The 21,293-nt window shown below is 54.7% G+C and overlaps 1 protein-coding gene across 5 annotated transcripts in view; it reads right to left on the bottom strand.

Moving 5' to 3' along the window:
• CTBP2 (C-terminal binding protein 2) overlaps window positions 1-21,293 on the bottom strand; it is a gene marked incomplete at its 5' end in the record, with an annotated part of 155,531 nt that overhangs the window by 25,356 nt on the left and 108,882 nt on the right. Inside the window, one exon of one of the 5 annotated variants that reach the window (XM_080822752.1) lies at window positions 7,812-9,456. The exons of the other annotated variants lie outside the window; for them this stretch is intronic. Coding sequence (XP_080678878.1) covers window positions 7,812-9,456 — 1,645 coding nt within the window. Of the gene's footprint in view, window positions 1-7,811; window positions 9,457-21,293 lie in introns of those variants that run through there. 5 annotated transcript variants of the gene reach the window in all.

Below are 21,293 nucleotides of genomic sequence, written 5' to 3'. Positions count from 1 at the left end.
GAAATCAGACAGGCAGGTTTCAAGTCCCGGCCCTGCTGTGTGACCTGGGGAAGAGTATTAACTTCTCTAAGCCTCAAGACTGTTCATCTTAATAGGGAATTATTCAGAGCCTTCTCATGACAGAACCGTGACAATCACACTGTTACTTACGGGACTGATTCAGTCTTGGATTCTCTCAAGGCTGGTAAAGCACCGCCCCATTCCCTCCCTCCCCCCGGCCCGCAGTCCTGGGGAAGTGACGTTTTCGTATTGTCAGTGCTGGGAGGACAGGCTCCCCGCCTCGGCCCCACCAACTGTCTGGGCACCTGCATCTGGGACCCAGAAGTCAGAGTTCCCGTCGGGAACCTTCATTTCTTCCCACAAACTCAGCCTCCCAGGATGCTGCCTCCCACAGCAACCTTGTTTAAACAACAAGTTGTTCCACTCACACTTGGCAAACCCTTCTTGGGATCAATTCTCAACTGCTCTCAGGAGAACATGTCCCAGAGCCGCCCACCTTCTCAGTAGGGACGGGCGTTTACAGGTTTGATTTTATGCTCTCCTAACAATTTGCCAAAAAAGTTGTTTTATTCATACACTGCGTACCGCTATTTGGCTAAATTTAACTGCAGTAACTTCCTGTTCCTTGAGCAGTGGAGGGAGCAAGAAAAAGTGAACAGACTTGTTTTTTCCTTTACACGAAAAGCAACTAGAAAGTTCTTTGTGCAAGCCAGCACCAAAATGGGGAAAACACCCAACAGCAGCATGTTTGGTTACATTTAGGCTAACACGGGCTGATCAATTATAGATGACACGCATTATTTCTATTTCATAAATCTGACATACAACAAAAAAAAACCCCAAACGCCTATGTACCAGCAAGGCTCCTATGAAACAGCTTTAGAATTCTTGCTTCGGGGCGCCTGGGTGGCTCAGTGGGTTAAGCCTCTGCCTTCTCCCAGGTCATGATCTCGGGGTCCTAGGATCGAGCCCCACATCGGGCTCTCTGCTCAGCGGGGAGCCTGCTTCTCCCTCCCTCTCTGCCTGCTTGTGATCTCTGTCAAGTAAATAAATAAAATCTTTAAAAAAAAAGAGAGACAATAGGTGCTGGTGAGTGTGTGGTAAAAAGGAAATCAGAGGGGCGCCTGGGTGGCTCAGTCGTTAAACATCTGCCTTCAGGTCAGGTCATGATCCCGGGGTCCTGGGATGGAGACCCGAATCGGGCTCCCTGCTCAGCGGGAAGCCTGCTCCTCCCTCTCGCACTCCCCCTGCTTGTGTTCCCTTTTTCGCTGTGTCTCTATCAGATAAATAAATAAAATCTTTAAAAAAAAAAAAAAGGAAATCATAGTCACTGATTAATGGGAATGTCAGTTGGTCCAACCACTGTGGAAAACAGTATGGATGTTCTTCAAAAAAACTAGAAGAAGATCTATCATACAATCTAGCCATTCCACTTCTGGGTATATATGCAAAGAACGAATACAGGATCTCAAGAGATCTACACACCCTTGTGGTTATCAAAGCATTCCTCCCAACAGCCAAGATCCCGGAATAACCCCAACACCCATCAACAGAGGAATGGCTAAAGAAGGGAAGACGTAGACATACAAGTATTACTCAGCCACAAGGAAGGAAGATAGTCTCCCGTTTGCAACAACACGGGTAGGGCCGTGAACACATCACGCTATGCCGGAGAGGTCAGGCGGAGAAAGACACGTACGTACAATATCACTTGTACGTAGAATCTAAAAAGGGTGAATCTGTAAAAACTAGAGTGAACTGGCTGATACCAAGGAATGATGGGGGAGGCATGCCCAAGAGAGACAGTGTTTCTGGATGCAAACTGGGAGCACGTGTCATCCATAGAGACCCGACGCGCGGTGTAATGAACATAGACGATGTCGTATGATAGTTACGTAACAGATGCTGCCTCCTCTGCAGCCGTGTTGCCATATACAAATCAATCAAAACAGCATGTTGTACACCTTAAACAACGTCACGTGTTAAATATAACGCAGTTAAAGAACAAAGGTCAGATGAGAAAGTACCATGGTAAAGGCTCAGTCAGCGTCCCCTTTTCTTGGGCAGATAATCCTACCAATACTCACCCACACTGTGCATTCCGCTCTGCCCTCTGTGCCCCAACTCTGGAAATCCTCCAGAAAAATCCGGCGCACGCTGTGGGGTGGTCGGGACTGCCACCTCTTTTAAAGATTTTGGAGAGGCAGGCATCCCTGGGGGAAGAGATACAAAAACACAAACTATTCTCTGGAAGTCAAAGCCGAGCCTGCCAGGTCCCTCCTCGAAGGCGGGGCCCCGTGAGTGCGGGCGAGGCCCCACTCTTTCTCCAACAGGAAGACAGAATGCCCATCTAGCGAGAGGGCACGACCTGTCCCGGGCAACTTCCAGCCTGCTCAGGCCACACGAAAGAGGATCTGGCGACAGGAGCTCGGGCAGAGGTGGCCAGTCCCAGGGTTGACGAGGTTGCACCCCCTCCCATGAGAACACGAGGCAGTTCCTTCAGACTAACTCCGAGGAAAGCACAGCCAGGACTGGCCACAGTAACCACCTTCTATGTCCTGCACCCCAGGGAGAAACCCCATGGTGACCCTGCAGCCCTCCAAGAAGGCTGAGGGAGCCCACTTTACCCAGAGGGGTAGGGGCTTCCTGGCCGGCGAGGCAGAGGGCTGGAGTTGGTCAAACCCAAGTTCTCAGGCCACACTCCTTGAACGATCACTGACACACACCCCCGTGGAGGGGGTCTGAGCCATCAGTGTGCGGGCTGGAGGGCACACTGCACAGAAGGTGACAGGAATTCCCAGACACCTGGTTTTGTGAAAGGCCCACTGATCTTTCACAGGACCCAGGCCTGGTGGCATGGCCCTCACACCTGGGGACGGCTGGTGGCAGGGTCTTCTCCAGGCTGCCCGGCAACAGTCCACTCGGACGTGATCCTCCACGGACAGAAGCACCAGGTCACGGCTGGAAGGTCAGAGGAGGCTCCTGAGAGACCCGGAGCTGGGGGACAGGCCTGGCCTCTGAGCCCTGCAGCGCCCCTCGGCCCAGAGCACTGCATCCAGCCTCCTAAGTGACCAAGAAACTGTAACGACGAGCAAAGCACCATTCCCAAAGCAGGCCCAGGCTCCAGCCAAGGCCACGCAGGTCTAATGATCTCAACACTCAAGTTACTTCTTCCTACGCGGGCTGCATCCCCCCACGCCCACAAGGCAGGTTCAATTCCCACCTTCCTTTGACAGACATGGGAGTAGAAACAGAGAACCCAATACGGTCACCAAGACACACACCCTGTGCTCAACTACCTTCTGTTCCGGGGCTGAAGTCCTGTTCCCCGGCATGTGTGGGTTTTCTAGGAACCCAGCAGAACCGAGAAATGCAGACTCTGTCCAGTGAAAACAGCTACAAGAATAAGGGGCGATATCAAGTTCAGGCTGAGTGTAGTCCGGTAAGGAGAAAATGACCAGGGTCCAAATTCTCCCAGACACGGACAGGTAGGAGATGACCATTCCCACTCCGGGAAAACAGCGGTCAACAGTGAAGGGCAGGGAGACAGGTTGAGTCCAGTGACCTCCAACAGAGGGTGGGGCGCATGGGGGCCCGGGGGGGGGGTGGCTGCATCTGGGGCCTTGAATGCAGAGACCAGGAGCAGGTGACCGCCGAGGGGGCCACCCTGCAATGGGAGAAACAGGAACCGAGGAGTCCCGCTTGGTGTGCACAGGGGCTGCCCTGAGAGGTGGATCGAGCGCGAAAGCAAGACGAAAGCTTGCCAGTTAATGTTACGGGCACGGGATACGTTTCCGGTGTTTTCCTTGCTTGGAAAGGAAGGGCCGTCAGCAGCTCTGAAGCGCACGGCTCCCCCCAAGGCTTGATGTGTGAGGGGGGGCACTGTAGGGAAGAGGGAGGAGTTCAGCGAAGCAGCCTCAGACAAGCCCCCTTCCTGCTCCATGAAGGCTGGAGTTTCTCGGCCACGGAGGTGCAAATCCCTCTGCCAGAAAAAAAGCCTGAGATGCCCCGGGAGGTTACTGAGCGGCAGCCAGGACATCAGGCAGTGACTCTCGTGCACAGGTCTTGGCTCCCTCGTGCTGCCGGGGGGCCGCGTCCTCGCCCCGGGACTGCCCACGATGTCTGCAGTCTGATGGCCGCTCTGGGGTTTGTGCTCGGCCCTGCCTTTCCCTCCAGCGCACACCATGCCCGCAGACCACCCCAGGCTCCCGGAAGGCCCCTGTGCGTGTCCCTTGTTTCAGAAGGCAGCGCCCCACATCTGATGACGATACAGCATCCCAAGACCAGGCTCGGTGTTACACACCTGTGAGCATCAAACAGCTGACCTGGGGCCCACACACAGCTGAACAATCAATGAGCCAGAGCCAAGCTCCCAGGTGGCCTTACTCGGTCTGTGCTCCATGTCCGGGGGCCTAGGCGTTGCCCTATTTGCCCTACATGTCTCTTCAGTCAGACTGCGAGATCTCACCAAAGTAAGGCTCTTTGGCAGAAGGGGCAGGTATTATCACCCCGATTCCCTACAGTGCCAGCTCAGGGGCACGGTCCCCAGATCCCCATCCCACCCCTCCCAGGCTGGCTTTACCTACATATAGGTAGGGGATGGGTGTGAGCGGCTGGCTCTGGGTGCCTTTGGGGCCTCGTGGTGGCCTCCCTCCCACCTGGCGGTTTGAGAGTCCTCACTCTCAAGCCCTGTGCATTGCCCCTCCGTCCTACCAGCACAGACCGTCACGTGCAGAGGGTCCCTCCAAGAAAGCCAAGGACAGGGAAGGAATTCCCAAGTGTGCACGCACCCAACCCTCTATTCTGATTCTGAAACTAGAGTTTTCTTCCTCGGGGCCTTCCTACCCAGGAGGCCAGGGGCCCACCCGTGTTGGCACTGCATCAAACACCGCCACACATGTGACCAGCTCTGGCGACCCGGAACACGGTGACGACCACCCGTCTCCCCATGGCCCTGGCGCCAACGGACCTTGGATGTGCCCTTGGGCAGCGGCCCCAGCACTAGATGGGGGTCACAACACTTAACAAGTCCAACTGCACGCAGTCAAATGCCTGGAAGGAGACAAACCCCCAGACAACGAGGGCCACGCCGCATTGCTCGTTTGAACCTGTGAGTGCGGGCGGTGCTCTCGGCGAGCCCTCTGTGGGCGGTGCGCCCTGCTGCCTCTGGGGGAGACAGAAACCCGACTGTGGCCGCAGCGCCACTGTTGGCAGGATGCGCCCCGCTGCACGGTCGCAGATAGGGCTGCATGACACCTCGTGATGCGGGGGAGGGGGTGATGCTGGGCTGCAGCCACACCTGGGAGGTTTTGCAGCTTGGGCCACGGTCAACCCGGTCAGTGTGTACATGACAGCAGACCCACCAGATGCCAAGGCTCATCCGGGTCTGACGTGCACTGATCCCCCGTCACATGGGGCTGGCGGGCTGCACGAGCGGACCGAGTGCCTGGTGGTCCACGGACTAGCGAAGAGCCCATTACCCCACCCCCAAAGCCAACCACAGTGAAGCAGGTAGTTCACGGACTGAGAAAAGCAAGGAGGTGTTAGAACACCCAAAGCACGTCAAAGTCAAACCAGGCACTTAGAACCAAACACACAACCCACTGGGAACCTATAGACTGCCTCCCCCAAGACAGAGAAGAGAGTCGCCTTCCCAAGCATTCCCAGTCTCTCCGGATCAGAGGGAAACCTTCTGGGTTAGGTGAAGACCAAAACGAACATTTACTCGTGCTGGCTGTGCAGCCAATGGCCACAGCGGCCAGAGCCAGATCTGAGGACGGCTGCCCCCTGCTCAGCCTGGCAGCACGGGCCAGCTGGGACTGTCCCATGGGAAAGCTGGGTTCCCAGACTTTAGGGCTGGCGTGCTTCCCTTAAGTGTGCATGCTGCCCTCTCGGGGGCAAAGCGACCACTGGGGCTTGGCAGTAGGAACCAAGAGATCCGAATCTGGCCGTGGACACAGCGAAGGCTGCCCCCCGACAATGCCAGTTCTGCAGGTTGAAACGCCCGGGAGAAGGCCATTTCCTGCCCCTGGGTCCCCAACGCACCACGTTCAGGGGAGGGTCGTAAAGACACACTGAATGTAGCAGAAGGATCTAGGAGGAGAACGACCGCTCCGGGACAGATCATCTGACAGAGAAATTTATTTGCTGGCAGACTTCCGGCTGCAGGCTTCCTTGCCACTGGCTGGCTGCCACACAAACGAAACAAAAAATCAATATCCTTTGGTCTGCAAAACAGTGTGTTAACGATCCTACTCCAAACAACTTAAATAATATCCCCCGACCCCTCGCCCAAATAACGGGGAATGTTTCTGTTAGAAGGCAGCGCAAGATAAACAGAAGAAAGAAGAAAATAAGGCAATTTTACAGGTCCTCCTTCAGCAAAACCTTCCCAGGACTTCAATGAGGAGATAATCTTTCTGTGATTATGACCAAACCCTCCCGTTGCTTAGCAACACATAATTAAGGAATATGTTTTCAGATCCGCTTTGCAAGCCCGGCCATTATCAGATGAAATTACTGCAGCAACAAATGTCATCGCCATGCAAATTAGTTGGTTGCAAGGAAGGAATGTTTGCGAGGGAGAAGGTGCACACGTTCTCTGCGTGCCCATCTGAATTTCCCCTGCCGCACGGTGATTAGAGGGAGAGAGGGAAAAAAGTCAAATACATTGTCTGATCAAACTTAAAAGCCACAAGAGCTGTTTCAGTCTGCTGCTAGCCACGAGGTCACCGCCCCCCGCCCCAAAAGTGACACGAGAGCCAACCCAGCCCCTCAGGTTTTCAGGATCAGGCTCCCACAGCTGATGACGGGGTATTTTCAAGCAGATATGTCTTATTTTTCACACCAGTCCCTCCACCTGAGAACTCTAATTATTCAGAAAAAAATTTCATTCGAATGGGATTCAGTTTTCTAAAAAGGGGTGGCAAGAAGGAAGAATGGGGGGGAAGGAAAACCTGACGTAGAGCATGAATTATCAGTAAAGATTCTACGGTGAAAACACAAGGTGAAGTGTTGTTCAGAGAACATCCACTTGGAATTTCACCCACAAAACCTAAGGAAACGCATCTAATAAATTACACATGTCTCCTGTCTTTGAAGAGAACCACCGAGGACAGTGCTTTCCGTCTTCAACTTGAAAATATATCGTTCCCTACAAGTAAACAGAATCCCCAACTGTGTTTTCCAAAACGAGACAACGTCTGTCTTTGAAACAGGGTGTTCTAAGGGATGTCGTCATCTTGCTTTGTGTAACACACAAGCCGGGAAGCACACCCGGTTTGGGCTCTCCGGTGCTTCCTACCTCGGATACTGCGCACAGAACCTTCACAGGTGTGTCTCCACGCCACGGTACACTCCTCACGGCAAGTGAGGGTCACCCAATTTGTGGGAGGCCCTGCATAGATACCCCCACCTTCCCCAGAGCCACCGAAGGTGAACTGGAGAGAAGGCCACCCCCGTGAGCCCACGACTTCGCTCTGTTCCGAGTGACTTCTGGGTTTCTCCCAGAAACACGCTTGTGCTGCATCGGCACAGAGAGCGTCACTAAGGACCTGGGGCCGAACCCGAGAATGGGAAGGCCACGCCGCTGTCCCTGTGGGTCAGCCTGAACCGTAAACCCGTCTCACTCAAGAGCACCCGTCTCCCTCGGCTAGCTGGCCGTGTGGGAGCAGATGTGCGCACCTGGGTGTAGGGTCTGGTCTCCCCAGGCGTGGCAGGAGAGCAACAAAAACGGTCCCATGCTCACACCTCCACCCGCACCATCCCCTCACCACCGTCCCCGGCCAGGAAGGGCAGCGAGGGGTCATTACTTGGTTCCGGAGCAAGCATGGTGGACACGATGATGGGGGCCCCCGTCCGCCGGGCCACCTTCTGGTAGGGCGGCTGAGGCGTGTGGAGGCTCTGGCTGGCTGGCGGCAGTGGGGACAGCTCCACGGGGACACTGGGCTTCCGCAGGAGCTGGGGGCTGCCGTGGGGGCTGGGCAGGGGAGACGCGGCCACGCCGCGCTCCCGCTTCAGCAGCTCCATGGGCACCGTGTACGCTGTGGAGTAGGCGGTTCTGGGGCCCGGCTGAAGGGGGGCAGCAGGGCCCGGGTGAGTTAAGGCCACCCCAGCCTGCGGGGGGTATGTGGGGCCCAGCCGGGCTGTCAGGGCGCAGGGGGTGGGAGAGCTGTATCCAGAGCTGGAGGGGAAGTGGGGGGCCTGGGTGCCCACCCCGGGGGCAGAGTAGGCAGCTGCCGCCTCCAGGAGGTGCTGGGACGGTGCGCTGGAGGGGCGGCGAGCCAGGTCCCCCGCCTGCAGGGGCCCCACAGGCTGGGGCTGCAAGGCCGAGGTGCCCGGTGCAGACAGGTCACCGTGGAGCTCGCCGCGATGGCTGAAGCTGCTGGAGCGCACGCGGGCGGAGGGCGCCCCCCGGCCCTGCCGGCGCAGCTGCATCTCGGTCCTGCAGGTGCTGGCCAGGCGGCTCAGCACGCGGGCCTGGCCCAGGTTGGGCGCGACGCACTTGATGTCTGCGTCCTCCATGGTGGCCAGGACGGCCGGTGAGTCGAAGCCCTGCTGCAGCAGAGCCACCAGAGTGGCCTCCGCCACCCCCTCTGCCCGCAGAAGCGCCAGGAACTCGGGCAGCGCGCTCCTCCTGCCCCCGAGCCCCTGGAAGGAGGACGGGTCCGCCTCGTAGTTCTCATCGGCCATCCTGGAGGGGACCCCGCCCCGGGCAGGCCCGTAGCCACGGTGCAGCGCTCCCGGGGCCACCCCTGTGCCGCCGTCAGAGGCGCCGGCTGCGGCGGGGTCCACGACCAGGCAGGTGGGGGCCGCCTGCCTGGTGGGGGCAGAATCCATGGGCCTCTCGCCGGCGTCATTGTAGAGCTGGCTGGCAGGGTGGGTGGGGACCTCCGGTGGGTACCTGCCGTCGGCCAGCTCCCCTCCACACCGCGTGGGCGATGGGGCCCGGCTCTGCGTCCGCTGCCCCTGAGCCGCCCCTTTGCCCGCAGGGTCCCGGTACAGGTGGCCGGCCTCCTGCAGGGCAGGGACCCGGCCTTGCACCGGATCCCATGACATCCTGCTGCCCGTCACGCCGTAACCAGGCAGCGACTGGCCGAGTCCCGGGTCACGGGGGTGGCGAGCCTCCCTGGGTGCCCGAGTGGCTCCCGCCACGTCGCCGTAGTGATCCCGCGGCAGCAGGCCACCTCGCCCAGACATCACCGCCTGTCTGCTGTCATAAAAGGTGAAGTCGGTGACCGGGCTCTTCCCTCCAGCGACAGAGTTGAAGAAGGCCTCCCGGTAGACGTAGGGCTCAGCAGCGCCCTGTGGCTCGTACCAGGGTCCCGCAGCAGCACCGTCCGCCATGGAACTGCTCCTCGCCGGGGCCTCGGCCACCTCCCAGGGGCCCTCGTACCACCCGGCGGCATCCCAGCTCTGGGAGCGGCCGATGTGGACCTGGCGGCTGGGGACCGGCATCGGGAAGGAGGGACGGAGGCCGAGGCAGGGCAGGACGCTGGTCTCTGTTAATCTTCAGTTACACGCATCACAACAGGCCCGCTGCCTTCTAGCCCTTCCCAGACGGCCAGGAAAGACCAACTGGGGGTTTTCTATTTCAAAGTACGGTCTGAATTATTAATCCTCCGAAACATTAGTAGACAAAACACAACACTCACGGTAACTTCGCTTCACTCCCCAACAGCAGCTCCAGTCCCAGAAAGGAGGCTGCGCCAGGCTTGCTGGCCCCCCTCCCTTCCAGGGGGTGAGCTCACATGGACCACAGCTCTCTCAGTGTGGGGATTAGGAGCTAAATAAAACCCCTAAAGCTTTTGTTCCATGTGACATCTCGTTAGATGGAGGAACACGGCAGAGGGCTCCAGCCAGGCCTGCCAACCTGCAACTGCCAATTACTTTCACACGAAAGCTCTGGCTTATCTCCGTGGTCCTCACCGGGGTACTTTTGGGATGAGCACTGCCCCCCCCTGCTCCCGATGCCTCCCCCAACCCCTGCCTGCGATCGCCTAAAAGTGACAGAAGGAAAACAGGAAAAGACCGCTTTAATGCTGATTCAATCTTAATCCACCCTGATGAAATGTTAATCCACTGCACAGGGCTAGGAACAAATTAAATGTGAACAGGCAGGCGGGATAAAAAGGGGTGGGGGGGTACGCAGTCTCACACACAATTCTAGAACACGAGGCGCCCTGAGAAATGGGCCAGGTCTGCAGCCGGATGCTCCAGGCGACGTCGAAATCTGGCTCCAAGGACTCTGGTTACCAGTCAAATGAGTTACATCACTGAAGTCCAAATGCATTTTTGACTTTATTATCTATCGGAAAACACAGATCCCTTCTTGCTGCCAGGGATAAACAAACCAAAAAACACCTCTGTGGGTCATCTAGAATTTACCATTTTAAGACTGCCACAGAGGTCAACGACTACGCCCCGGCATTACGAAGGAGAACCGGGCAGCAGCGGCAGCGGAGGCGGGCCTGCCTTCACGTCTGTCCGCGGGGAAGCAGTGTTCCGGCAGGCTGGCCGCCTTGGATTCTGCAGACGATTTTCCCGTATGCCTACGGACTAAGATTTTTGCATCCCTCACTGGGGACTCTGGGTGCAGTAACTCGAGCAACAGCAGTTATTTAATCGAGATAAACTGGACCTCCCCACCAGGAGCATTACAACATTTCCTAATAATAAACACCGAAGGGTCCGAGAAGCAGCACCGTGGACAAAGCCGCAGGGTCTGCTCCTCCAACCGAGGGAAGCCCCGAGGCACGAACTCACACCAGAACCAAAGCTCGCGACCGCGGGGTCCGGTTCTCCACCACGGGGGTCCAGTGAGAACATCTGAAACCGAGATCATGAGCCTCCCTGCAGCCGTGACACCCAAGAGTGGTGTCTTCACCCACATCTCTCAGTGTCAGATTCAATTAGGATCTTAAAAATCCAGTTGTTCAAAGAAAAATTGTTTTTTGAATGAGTACTGAAATTTTACTGTGGGAGAGAAAAGTAGGTACAAGTCCGTTTCCAGGAACTGGAGGTACACGGTACTGCAAGACAGTTTCAGGGGCTCAGAGCTCCCCCCATCTCCCTGCGTCCCGAGGCACACACAAACTCAACTGTGGGACAAGCTCTGTGTCCGCCCACTGACTGTTGGCGAACTGGTGGGGAAGCAGCCCAGGACCCCAGGCTGTTACCCGACCCCACTGCCCCCATTTCTGACCCCAAAATACCAACAAAGCCTCAAGTTATCTGGAAAAATTCCCTGGCAGGTGGAGAGGAGACCTAAATCCTTCTCCAATCCTCTCCACCTCCTGGGATGCATGGGAAGGGGAAAAAAAAAATTAACAAGCCACAGTGCCAACGCTGGGTTTCTGTGTATAAAAGGCAGCTGCTGGCGCCAATTTCTGTAATTCTGCTGTTGGCACAGTCGGCACCACGGGCTGAAAGGCCTGGCTGGGCAGGGGCCTGAGGAAATAGGCCCAGCCACACCGAGATGGCATTTACGCATCTCACCAGCAGTTGGAAGGACATGCTCCCTTAGAGGACCCACCAGAAAGGACGGGCGCGCATTACAGAGCCCCGAACCAAATGGAAACAGCGCTATCTGGTTACGGCAGATCATCTCCCAGCGCGGCTGGGCCAGCCCACCTCGTGCATGTTGTCCCCTCCCCTGGGCGCAGCTCAGAGCATCCTTCCCTCTGGAAAGGAGCAGGCCAGGGAGGATGGGACACCTCACTGGGGACCCTTCTCAGAAGGAGGGACAGGCTGGTGTGGACACAAGCCTGTGGGTTGGGCGAGACACATCTCAGCTAGAGAAGACACTAAAAACCACGTATGCTCGAGACTCCTCTGCCTACCTCTACCTCACCTCTTCCCCTTCTGGTCTTGGGGTTTTGGGCCAAAAGGGGGCTGTTAGGCCTCTCAGGGACGACCACACCCCACTGTCACGGCGGATGGACAACCGTAGTCCTTATCCTGCAGAGGTGACCAGTAACCAGGCATCTTTGGTATCCTGTCTTTCTAACAGTTTCCTTATCAGAGGATGTCCACACCTGCCAATGTCTGTACCAGGTGGGCGCCGTTCTAGATGCTCTGCCCATAAGCGACTCTATACAGGCCCATAGGGTGTAGGACACAGGTCCGACTCCAACTCCACCAAAGCTAACGCTCTGCTTTCCAAAATCCCCTGCACTGACCCTGGGCAGCTCTGCCCCGCTGCTGGAAAAGGAAACCTCTTTAACACAGTAATCCTATTACTTGCTTAAGAGTTTCCCAAACTCCCAAGTATTGATGAGGTCACCTACAAAATTAACTGCTTGAGTATCAGAAAGTACTCCTGAACTTGGACTCTGCCAGCCCTCAAAGTGGGGCGCATGGGGCTGCTGCCGGAGCTGGGGACCTCTGCCAAGAGCTGATGATAGAAACTGTCCGGAGCCTTGGGTTAAGCCCATCCACCCATTTCCTTTTCTCCCCACCTTGTAATAAGGAAAACATAAAATGTGATGGGATCGGGGAGACAAACAAACTATAAGAGACTCTTAATCTCACAAAACAAACTGAGGGTTGCTGGGGGGAGGGGGGGTTGGGTGATGGACACTGGGGAGGGTATGTGCTATGGTGAGTGCTGTGAACTGTGTAAACCTGGTTATTCACAGACCTGTACCCCTGGGGCTAATAATACATTATATGTTAAAAAAAATGAAAAATTTTAAGAATTTTAAAAAATAAATTAAAAAAGGAAAAGAAAAAAAAAAACCCATAACATCGTGTGGCTCTAGGGCTCAGGGGCCCCATTTGTGATGCCGGCGCATCCCTTCAGAGGCAGGCGATGGACCCCGAGAGCTGCCTGGGCGGGATCTCTGCAGCGGGGGTGGCCCGGGAGACCCACCTGGCTTACGCACATGGCGTTCACGGTTCAAGTTCTCCAACGGAAGCAGGACTGTCTAGAACGTGGACCCAGCAGCTCCTAAGAAACCACGAACGAGTTTTTGAGAAGGAATGGAAGGGGTCATGCCAGAGTTGGGGTAGCCGGTGCGGGAGAAGCTGCAAGGTGGGCGCCGCCCCCCACACCGGAAGGAGGCGGCCCGGGTCTCCCTTCTGTCACCCAACCCATCCTGCTCGGAAGCCACCCAAACTCACGCAGCCCCAGCTCCACAAGCTGCCAAATATTATGACAGATGTTTCCCTGTGTGAGGTAGAAACACCTGGAACTGGACTCACACTTTCCTAAATACTCCGGCAGCTCTTTTTTTTGAAGCGCACTGCCGTCTTTTGGAGAGAGCCGCTTTTCTGAAAATCTCATGTTGACTAAATAAAGCAAGATGGGACCAATTTCGGAAAGAGCAATGAGTCTCACAGACTTAACTCTTTAATCCTGCAAAGAGTTTCACTACAGAAAACGGCATCGAGTAAAAAAGCCACCTTCTGGAAACGGCCAGAGACACAAGCGACATTCTCTCGCCGATAAAACGAACCCAAGCGAAAGCTGACGGAACAGAGTAACCCGATGGCAAGCCCGGGGCTCCAGGTGACACCCTCCCCGAGCCCATGCTTCACGTCCCCGTGCGGGAGGCAGACCAGAAAACACTGAGAGAGGATCTAGAAGGTTCCAGAAAAAGAGGGAAGAAAACCAAGGAGGGGACAACCAGCCAGCCAGCCCGCCCGCCCTTCCACGGAGCAGTCCTTGGGCAAACCACCAACAAGCATTTCACGTTCCAACCACTACGGTGACCTAGGAAACTGCTCGAAAAGCACGAGAGACGAAACGCCTCACACTCGCTCATAAGCGAGTTCCGTAAATGTCAAGGACGGGGTGGAGTCGGGCAGTCTGAAGTCTGGACTCACATGAAGGGCGCTGGGTCTGCCTGCCTGTCCCTTGACAGCTGTGCCGTGTCCGGCCCGCCTGGTGGCCACAAATGCTTGTTCCTACTCCGGAGGCGGCCAGGCCCAGCTCGGGAGCATTTCTGGCTGGCCTTCCCGCTCTTGGTCTTCTTCTAGCCCTCAAGGCCGCAAGACCACGGAGGCTCCGCCAGCGAAGGTGGACACGAGAGCCCCTGAGATGCTTCCCTGTGCTGGCTGGATCCCTGGACGGAGCCCCAGCAGCGCCCGCACCTCTGCCTTCCACAGGCGACATCTCCTGGGGGACACCGCAGAGGTTAGTGGGTTACGCGCTGTTTTCTGGCAGAACCAGCGCCAAAAATAGGCCTAGGACATCCTGCTTCCTACTTTTCAATGTGTACAGGCCGTGTTGGTTGGTTGTTTCTGTCGAGTGTTTTAGAATTTATGTTTGAAAACAGCTTCCTGCCTTTAAAGTTTTCTGTCCTTCTGCTCCCCCAGTGTCCCGATCAAAATAACTCAACTTGGCTCATCACAATCAGAGGGGTGGGGGACCCAAGTACTGGTCAAACAGCAGACAGGACACTGTAGCGGTGTTTTAAGACAGCCTCCATCTACATTTTCACAAATGCCAGGAGAAAATCAGAACGTCCGGACGCCATTTCAACGGAAGGAAGGACAGCAACGACTATCCTGTGAAGCAGAACGCGTGTTCCCCATCTCTTAGTGGAAAGACGGAAGCTTTAGGGGTGCCTGGGTAGCTCAGTGGGTTTAAAGCCTCTGCTCAGGTCATGATCCCAGGATCAAGCCCCGCACTGGGCTCTCTGTCAAATAAATAAATGAGATCTTAAAAAAAAAAAAAAAAAAAAAAAAAGACGGAAGCTTTAGACCATCAGGGCGCCCCAGACCCGACATGGAGCCCTGTAACCAAACCACCCCTCCAAGAGCAGCATCCTCCAAACAGTCCCAGCCAGTGCACGACTTAAGACGTAGCCACTTTGAAAAGTGAAAACAAAGGCTTGCACATTGCTCCTGACTTGATTTCCTAACTAGATTATAAATACGATGACAGCTGTATTACGAAAATTAGCTTTGTTTGCCACTCGTGATGGGGCAGAAAGTCTGCTCCTCTTTTAGGGCATGTTTTCGGGGTGAGCGTGGGGGGCGGGGAGGTGTGTGCTGGAACCCCAGGCTGGGATGCGGGTCTGGGCATAAAGCCACAGGACAAAACCCTACCAGGAAAAGCTGACAACTCCCCGCGCAAGGTCTGCTTCGGCAGGTGCTCGATGAAAACCACTTCCTTCCTTCCTTCTTCTCTACAAAAAACCTCCAATAACAGCAAAAATCCCACAAAATCAGAATCTCGGGTAATCCCCAACCCACCCCAACGCTGACACCCCTCACTCCAACACACTCTGTGTTTTATGTCCCTTCCCCTGCACTGGGTTCAGAATATTCCCGAATTCCTTCCTCTCACCTTTGAGATGCCCTCATCATTTCCATTCACCAGGGTCCAGCTCAAATAACCTACCTCCAGGAACCCTCTTTAATTCACTCTTTTGTCACTTTGTCCCTAAATCCAAAGAAATCGATACCTATTAAGAGGAGAACGCCACCGAAATAATCCAAGGAATACATCAATTGGTAGAGACAGCCCATGGTCTTCTCACTTAAGGTGATAGAGCCCTATTCTTCCTGACATGTCCTTTTCTCCGCCACATGCTTGTTCCTTTGACACAGCGAACAGACCAGTGTGACTGCACAGGACGCGATGGGGACAGTCAGTCCTTAAGGCCCTTAAGGCACATACCGGGTGATGGGAAAAATGACAGGTGTACATGGTCACCAGGGGGACCCTGCCCATGCTGAAGCACAGACACTCACCTGCGAGGGTCCTGGGAGGATCCTGCAAGCGTCCGTGCACAGCAGGCACTGAGCTGAGAGTGGACAAGGCCCCGGGGCCCCGCCCACCAATGCTGCCTGGCATTGCCCACACTGCCACAGCCTGCCGTGCATGGCGTCAGCGCACGGGCCCTGGTGGCCGTCAGGAGATGGGCTGCCAAGACCTTCTGCAGGAGGTGAAAAGATCGACTCCCTACCCTGCTTTGAGAATCTGCTTCACCCACTCCAGGGTGCATGGGAAGGACCCTCTTGGTACACACCCCTTTCCAACCAGGACGTGGGAAACGAGACCAGTCCCTCCCAACGAGTGAGTCACATGGCAAGGGGTACAGGGAGGAATGGAGAGCCCTGTGACCAGGTGCACGTGGCTACCGCGAACCCTTCCCCCTCCTCCAGTGACCTCACAGCCCAGCTGGCGGTGCTGAGACAAATTCTTGCCTGGACCCAGCTGGGCACCTGAGGGCTCCCTGGAGACAGAGTTTTGCCAAGGACCCTGAGCTTGGTTAGAGCAAGAGCCCCATTAACGTCAGGATGTTCATAAAAATCACAGTTTTGGTGGCCTGAGTATAGATCAGTCAGAAACAGGGGCCTCATTTCAGCGTATCCCTTATAAGTTCTGAAAAAGGAGTCACGGTGCAAAGAGCTGGCAGCCAAGCGTATCCTGGTGTTCTGGTTTCATTGTCCCCCCAAATACCTGTCATTAGGTTGAGTTGTGTTGGGACCTACCCAAGCCCAGGGACATCCTCCACATTTGCACGGGGGGCACAGCGTGCAGGTCTCCGACGGCTCTGCTGCCCTTGGACCTACTGTGACGAAGGAGACTACGCCTGGTTCCTGTGAGGTGCTGACTGAGCCCGAAAGGAGACAGCCTTTCCTCCAAAGTGCCACGACCAGATGAAATGCACCAAAAGCAAAGCAGTCTGGGAGACCAACTAGCCGGCTCTTGGGCACTCGGGAGGTTTGAACCCAAACCCGGACCGAGACAGGGTGCAGCCAACCTGAGGGAGGGCAAGATCCACTGTGCCGGGGAGAGAGCAGAAGGAGCAGCCGTTGGCTAAACACACCAGAGCCCCACACCCCAGGGGGAAGTGGGCGGCCCTGCCGCGCGGCTCGTCGAAACATGGGGAGTGAAGAAAAATCCGCCGGCTGCAGCGAGAGCCCGGTCGGGGAAACCGACAAGCGCAAAGAGGAGCTGAAGCCCGCATGTACCGATGAGCGGCGAGAGAAGAAAACACTGAACCTTGAACCTGACTCTCGGGTGCAGAACGCGAGGGCCTGCCTGAAGGTGGGCAATTCTAGGAACCCCATCCCTCGCTGACAGACCGCCGGCACCCCAGGCCAGGAGCCAGGACCAGGTAAGGAAAAACATGGATTTCTATCCCTTGCAAGTAACCTCCACTAAGCTCCCACTTGACCACACCCCCTCTACCAGTCCTCTACATGGGGCTCACTGTGGCGATATATTCATTTATGCTTGGAGTTTAAAGTCATGTCTAGTTGACTATTGTATATTTACATAGCTAATGTAATTATCGCTAATCACATAATTACTGGAAATGCGCATAATTGCCTAAGCCAAACATATAATTATAATGTATAGCAACATTATGAATCCCCCTTTTAAAATCCACATTTTGGGGCTATTTAAGGATATTTATTAGAAATGATTGTGGACTACCTAGAGATGGCCAGCGTCAACACGGTTTCTGTACAAAGTGCTGTTAAGTGCTTTCAAGACCAAAACGGGTAAAACGAAATTGCGCACGAATAAAAGACAAAGCGATTCTGGCCTGGGACTGTCGACTCCTCTCGGGCATACCTCTGGGGAAATACTGGCCAGTCCTGCTCTATGGGCTCCGGTGGCTGTGAGCTGTGCCATGAAGGCCCTGATGAGGGAAGATCCCCCAGTCGCCCCAATGCCTCCATGGACCACATCAGCCATCTGGCAAACGTGGAGGCTCGGAGACGTCTTTCCTTCTAGAACACTCTGGGACCATGAATAAACTTTCTTGGGGGAACGTTGCACTGAGATGGACTCTCACGGTGACAGGCTCATCCCATTGAGAGGCATTTAGAGGAAGATCTTTTAACCTCATCCCTGCAACATTTTCTGACTCCTCTTGTCCTCCTTGGTGACAAAACTGACACAGAAAGGTTCCCGGATTTTATAACTACTCATGTGTTCAACAGATATTGTTGGGTTCTCTTTTTCCCCACATCCATTTAAGCAGCCTATCTTCTCACCTCCTTTTACCTCTGTGCTCATGAGAACATCCTAGAGGCAAGACATGTTGGATAGGATTGTTTGTTTAAAAGGAGGTTCACATCATTCATTTTTCTCCTGTGGAGGAAGGGGAGAGTCCTATCCTGAGTTACATTATAATGCAGATGCTCATTACAGCTCAACTGACACAATCACCAAGACCATTTTCCATGTGTTTAAGACATTTCAACAAAATAAAATGAAATATCTACTTTTTCCAAATTACATTCTCCATAGCCACAGGAAAGGATGGTGTTTAATGATGTTCTACAATAACCCACAAGGAGATGTTCTGACAAAAAGTCATCAACAAAGCCATTCTGGTATATTACCCTTCTACAAACCCAGAAAATGCTTCCCAGAAATACTTTTTGGGCAACTTGTGTGGTACTGAGTGACAGGAAGCCCTCTTAGCTGACCAACAGGTATATGGGACAGATCACGCCAACTCTGCCATGACCCAGCAACAGAGCAAAACTCTGATGGTGTAATTCGCAAATGCAAGGTATCAAATCTGCCACAAACTTAACAGCGTGGGAAACCAAGACCTAAATTATACACCCAAAAGGGGAGATGGCAGCCTGGCCCTGACCAGTGCCTGTTATCACACCCTGCTCCACAGTAGTGCTTACACAACAGCACTCTAGGACTGTGTGCGATCAGGCATCGGAAAGAGCAGAGAACAAATGATAAATACCAAAAGAGAGTGGTCGCTTTAAAAAGAAAAATTAAAATCTGCCTTTTAAGTTAGCGTGAAAGACCATTATTCCAGCTGATTTGGATGGAGTCCCCAAAGACTGGCTGGTGAGAAGCAAAGCTTTACTCTGCACTGTGCTTAGATCACGACAGAAACATCCTGGGGTCGGGGTGGGGGGGGCCTGCAAAGGTCCCAAGTCAGATCCTGCCTTCTACCCCGTCTTCCCTTGACTTTGACTCGGAGCCACACAGGGGAGAGTGGCTAGGAGTGGCCACAGGGGCCTGGGGTTCAGGAGGAGACCTTGAGGTTTCCAGGAGGAAGAGGCTGGGCCTTGGAAGGCAGGTAAGAATTCTGGAGGCAGCATCTGTGCAGGGATGATGCCCAGATTTCTGCAGACCGGCTCAGATAGAGCAGAAGTGTTCATGGGGTGGGGGGGGACCCAGGAGGGCCTGTGTGGTGTGGGATCCCGCAGCCGGGGTGTGCACTGGGGTCTTAAGGTAGCCGGGAGGACAGAATTCTGGAGATTTGTTCCCAGAGGCCAAGAGCCGAGATAAAGTTCCTAGGAGCCCAGAGCGGCTACAACAAAGCAAGGCAGCTTTCATGCTTTTAATCATAAAAATAAAAAACAATGAGCTATAGGAAGTCCTGGGGGGCGGGGGGAAGGGAGCACTGGCAGAGGGAAGGAGACAATAGCTTTCGGGGCTAGATGGACTTTCTAGAAGAATACTGAAAAGCAGTTAGTTCAGGTTTATAGAACAGATCCTGGGGACGGTCCGAAGCCAGGGGTGCAGAGTTCAGGTTTATAGAACAGATCCTGGGGACGGTCCGAAGCCAGGGGTGCAGACACATGAGGCCTTCAGGAGGGAGAAAGAACTGAATCCACAGCACTGATGGGAGGGAAAGACCAGATAAGGAACCGCACACTGCCTGGGCCCCTGCGCACACACCGGCTGCTCTGTGCCTCACTGGTCGCAGCTGGGAAAGGAGCGCCGCCTGTCCCGGCCCCCCAAAAAGATGCTGAGTCGGTGTCTCCATGCGAGGGTCACCAACAAAGCATCTTCCGACAGCTGTTACACGGAACGGGACAGCGAGCCAATGTCTGGGATCGGGGATTACAAGGAACACCAGAGTAACTTCCAAGTTTTTCTTGATGGCGCCTACCGAGAAATTTTAAAATATCATAGCTGCAACGAGCTCAGGACTGCCGTTCACGGATGAAGCAGATACTGACATTTCGGTTATAAAAAGTGGGTGGGAGGTTGGCGGCCCATGCTTGGGAGGGTGGGGACTGAAAGAGCTGTCAGTGGTCTCGCCCTTGCCGACAGCCCTAATGATACAGAGGGGGAAAGGCCACCGGCTCTTCAATCCCATTCGCATCCCCGATGGGGTACATCTACATAAATCCTAGGATCCTGGGGAAGAGGGTTCAGAATCAGCACCACAGGCATTTCGCCATGAGCCCTGGAGAGTTGATTCACTAAGTTTTCCAAACAGGGGCCCCAGTCACCTAAAACGAAGCACCTTTCCACTGGAGGTCAACGGTAAATTTAAATTTAAGAAATCCCCACACGATCAGGTGAACCCAGAGGGTGGGACATGACCAACCAGCTGGTCTGAGCTCTTCAAGGAGTGCCCATGCTTCTGAAACTCAAAAAGGCCAAGAAAAAAGGTTCAGACGAAGGGGACCAAGGAGACGTGACAACTAACCGGGTCCCTTGCTGAGTTTCCGCACAAACCAAGCAGCTGGAAACAGATGCGCGGGGACAGTGAGAACAGGCGGTCTGTATGAGAGAATGCTGCAGCGAGGTTCAGTCCCCGGGGTCTGGGGTGGGGGGTTTACGGCGCTGTGTTTACATCAGGAGAGGTCCTAAAAGGAGACACACACCATAGGTCGTCCTTCAGAGGGAACAGCTGCGTCTACAACTTCCTTTTCAATGGTTCTGGAAAGCCTGCCCATCCATTCACACACACTCTCTCTCTCTCTCACACACACACACACACACACACACACACTATCACTGTCTGTACATCTACAGGAAAGTAAGTGACAGCAAATGTTCTCAACTGGTGAAATGTTGAAGGGAGTCTCCGTGTCCATTCTAGTCCATCGATCTTTCTGCAGGTTTCAAAGTTCTGTTCTGTTTAACAAAACCTTTCAATCCCAAACCGCAGACATGGCAGGGGAACCCAGGGCTGTAGGGGGCCAGTGACCACAGAGCTCTTGCCAGACACAGTCACATGGTACAACACGTCTTTGATGTCTCCACCCCGTGAGGCTGGGCAAACCGTTCCATGTGGGCAGCTGGGGGGGCCGAGCAGAGTGTGAGCGCATGGGGGGTGGGGTGGGGGAGTTCCCCGCCATGGCCCCCATCACAGACCCGCAGCCAAGTCACCGGTCACGAGGCCAGGCTGACCCAGTGGGCAGTGCGGCCGTGGCGGCCTGGAGCGCTCAACCCCGTGCCCGGGGCCGCCCGCTCTGGCTTTCTTACTGCTCCCTAATTAGGAGGGGATGGTGTTTAATCAACATCTCAGAGGTTCGTCCCCAGGTTTCCATTAGATTTTAATTATGTTTATTTTTCCTTTCATGAATAAAACACTTCCAGACATTTTCAA

The sequence above is a fragment of the Martes martes genome (genome assembly GCF_963455335.1).
Source record: "Martes martes genome assembly, chromosome: 14".
Classification (NCBI taxonomy): domain Eukaryota; kingdom Metazoa; phylum Chordata; class Mammalia; order Carnivora; family Mustelidae; genus Martes; species Martes martes.
Note: the sequence above shows the minus strand (reverse complement) of the source record. Positions and strands in the feature narration are given on the sequence as shown.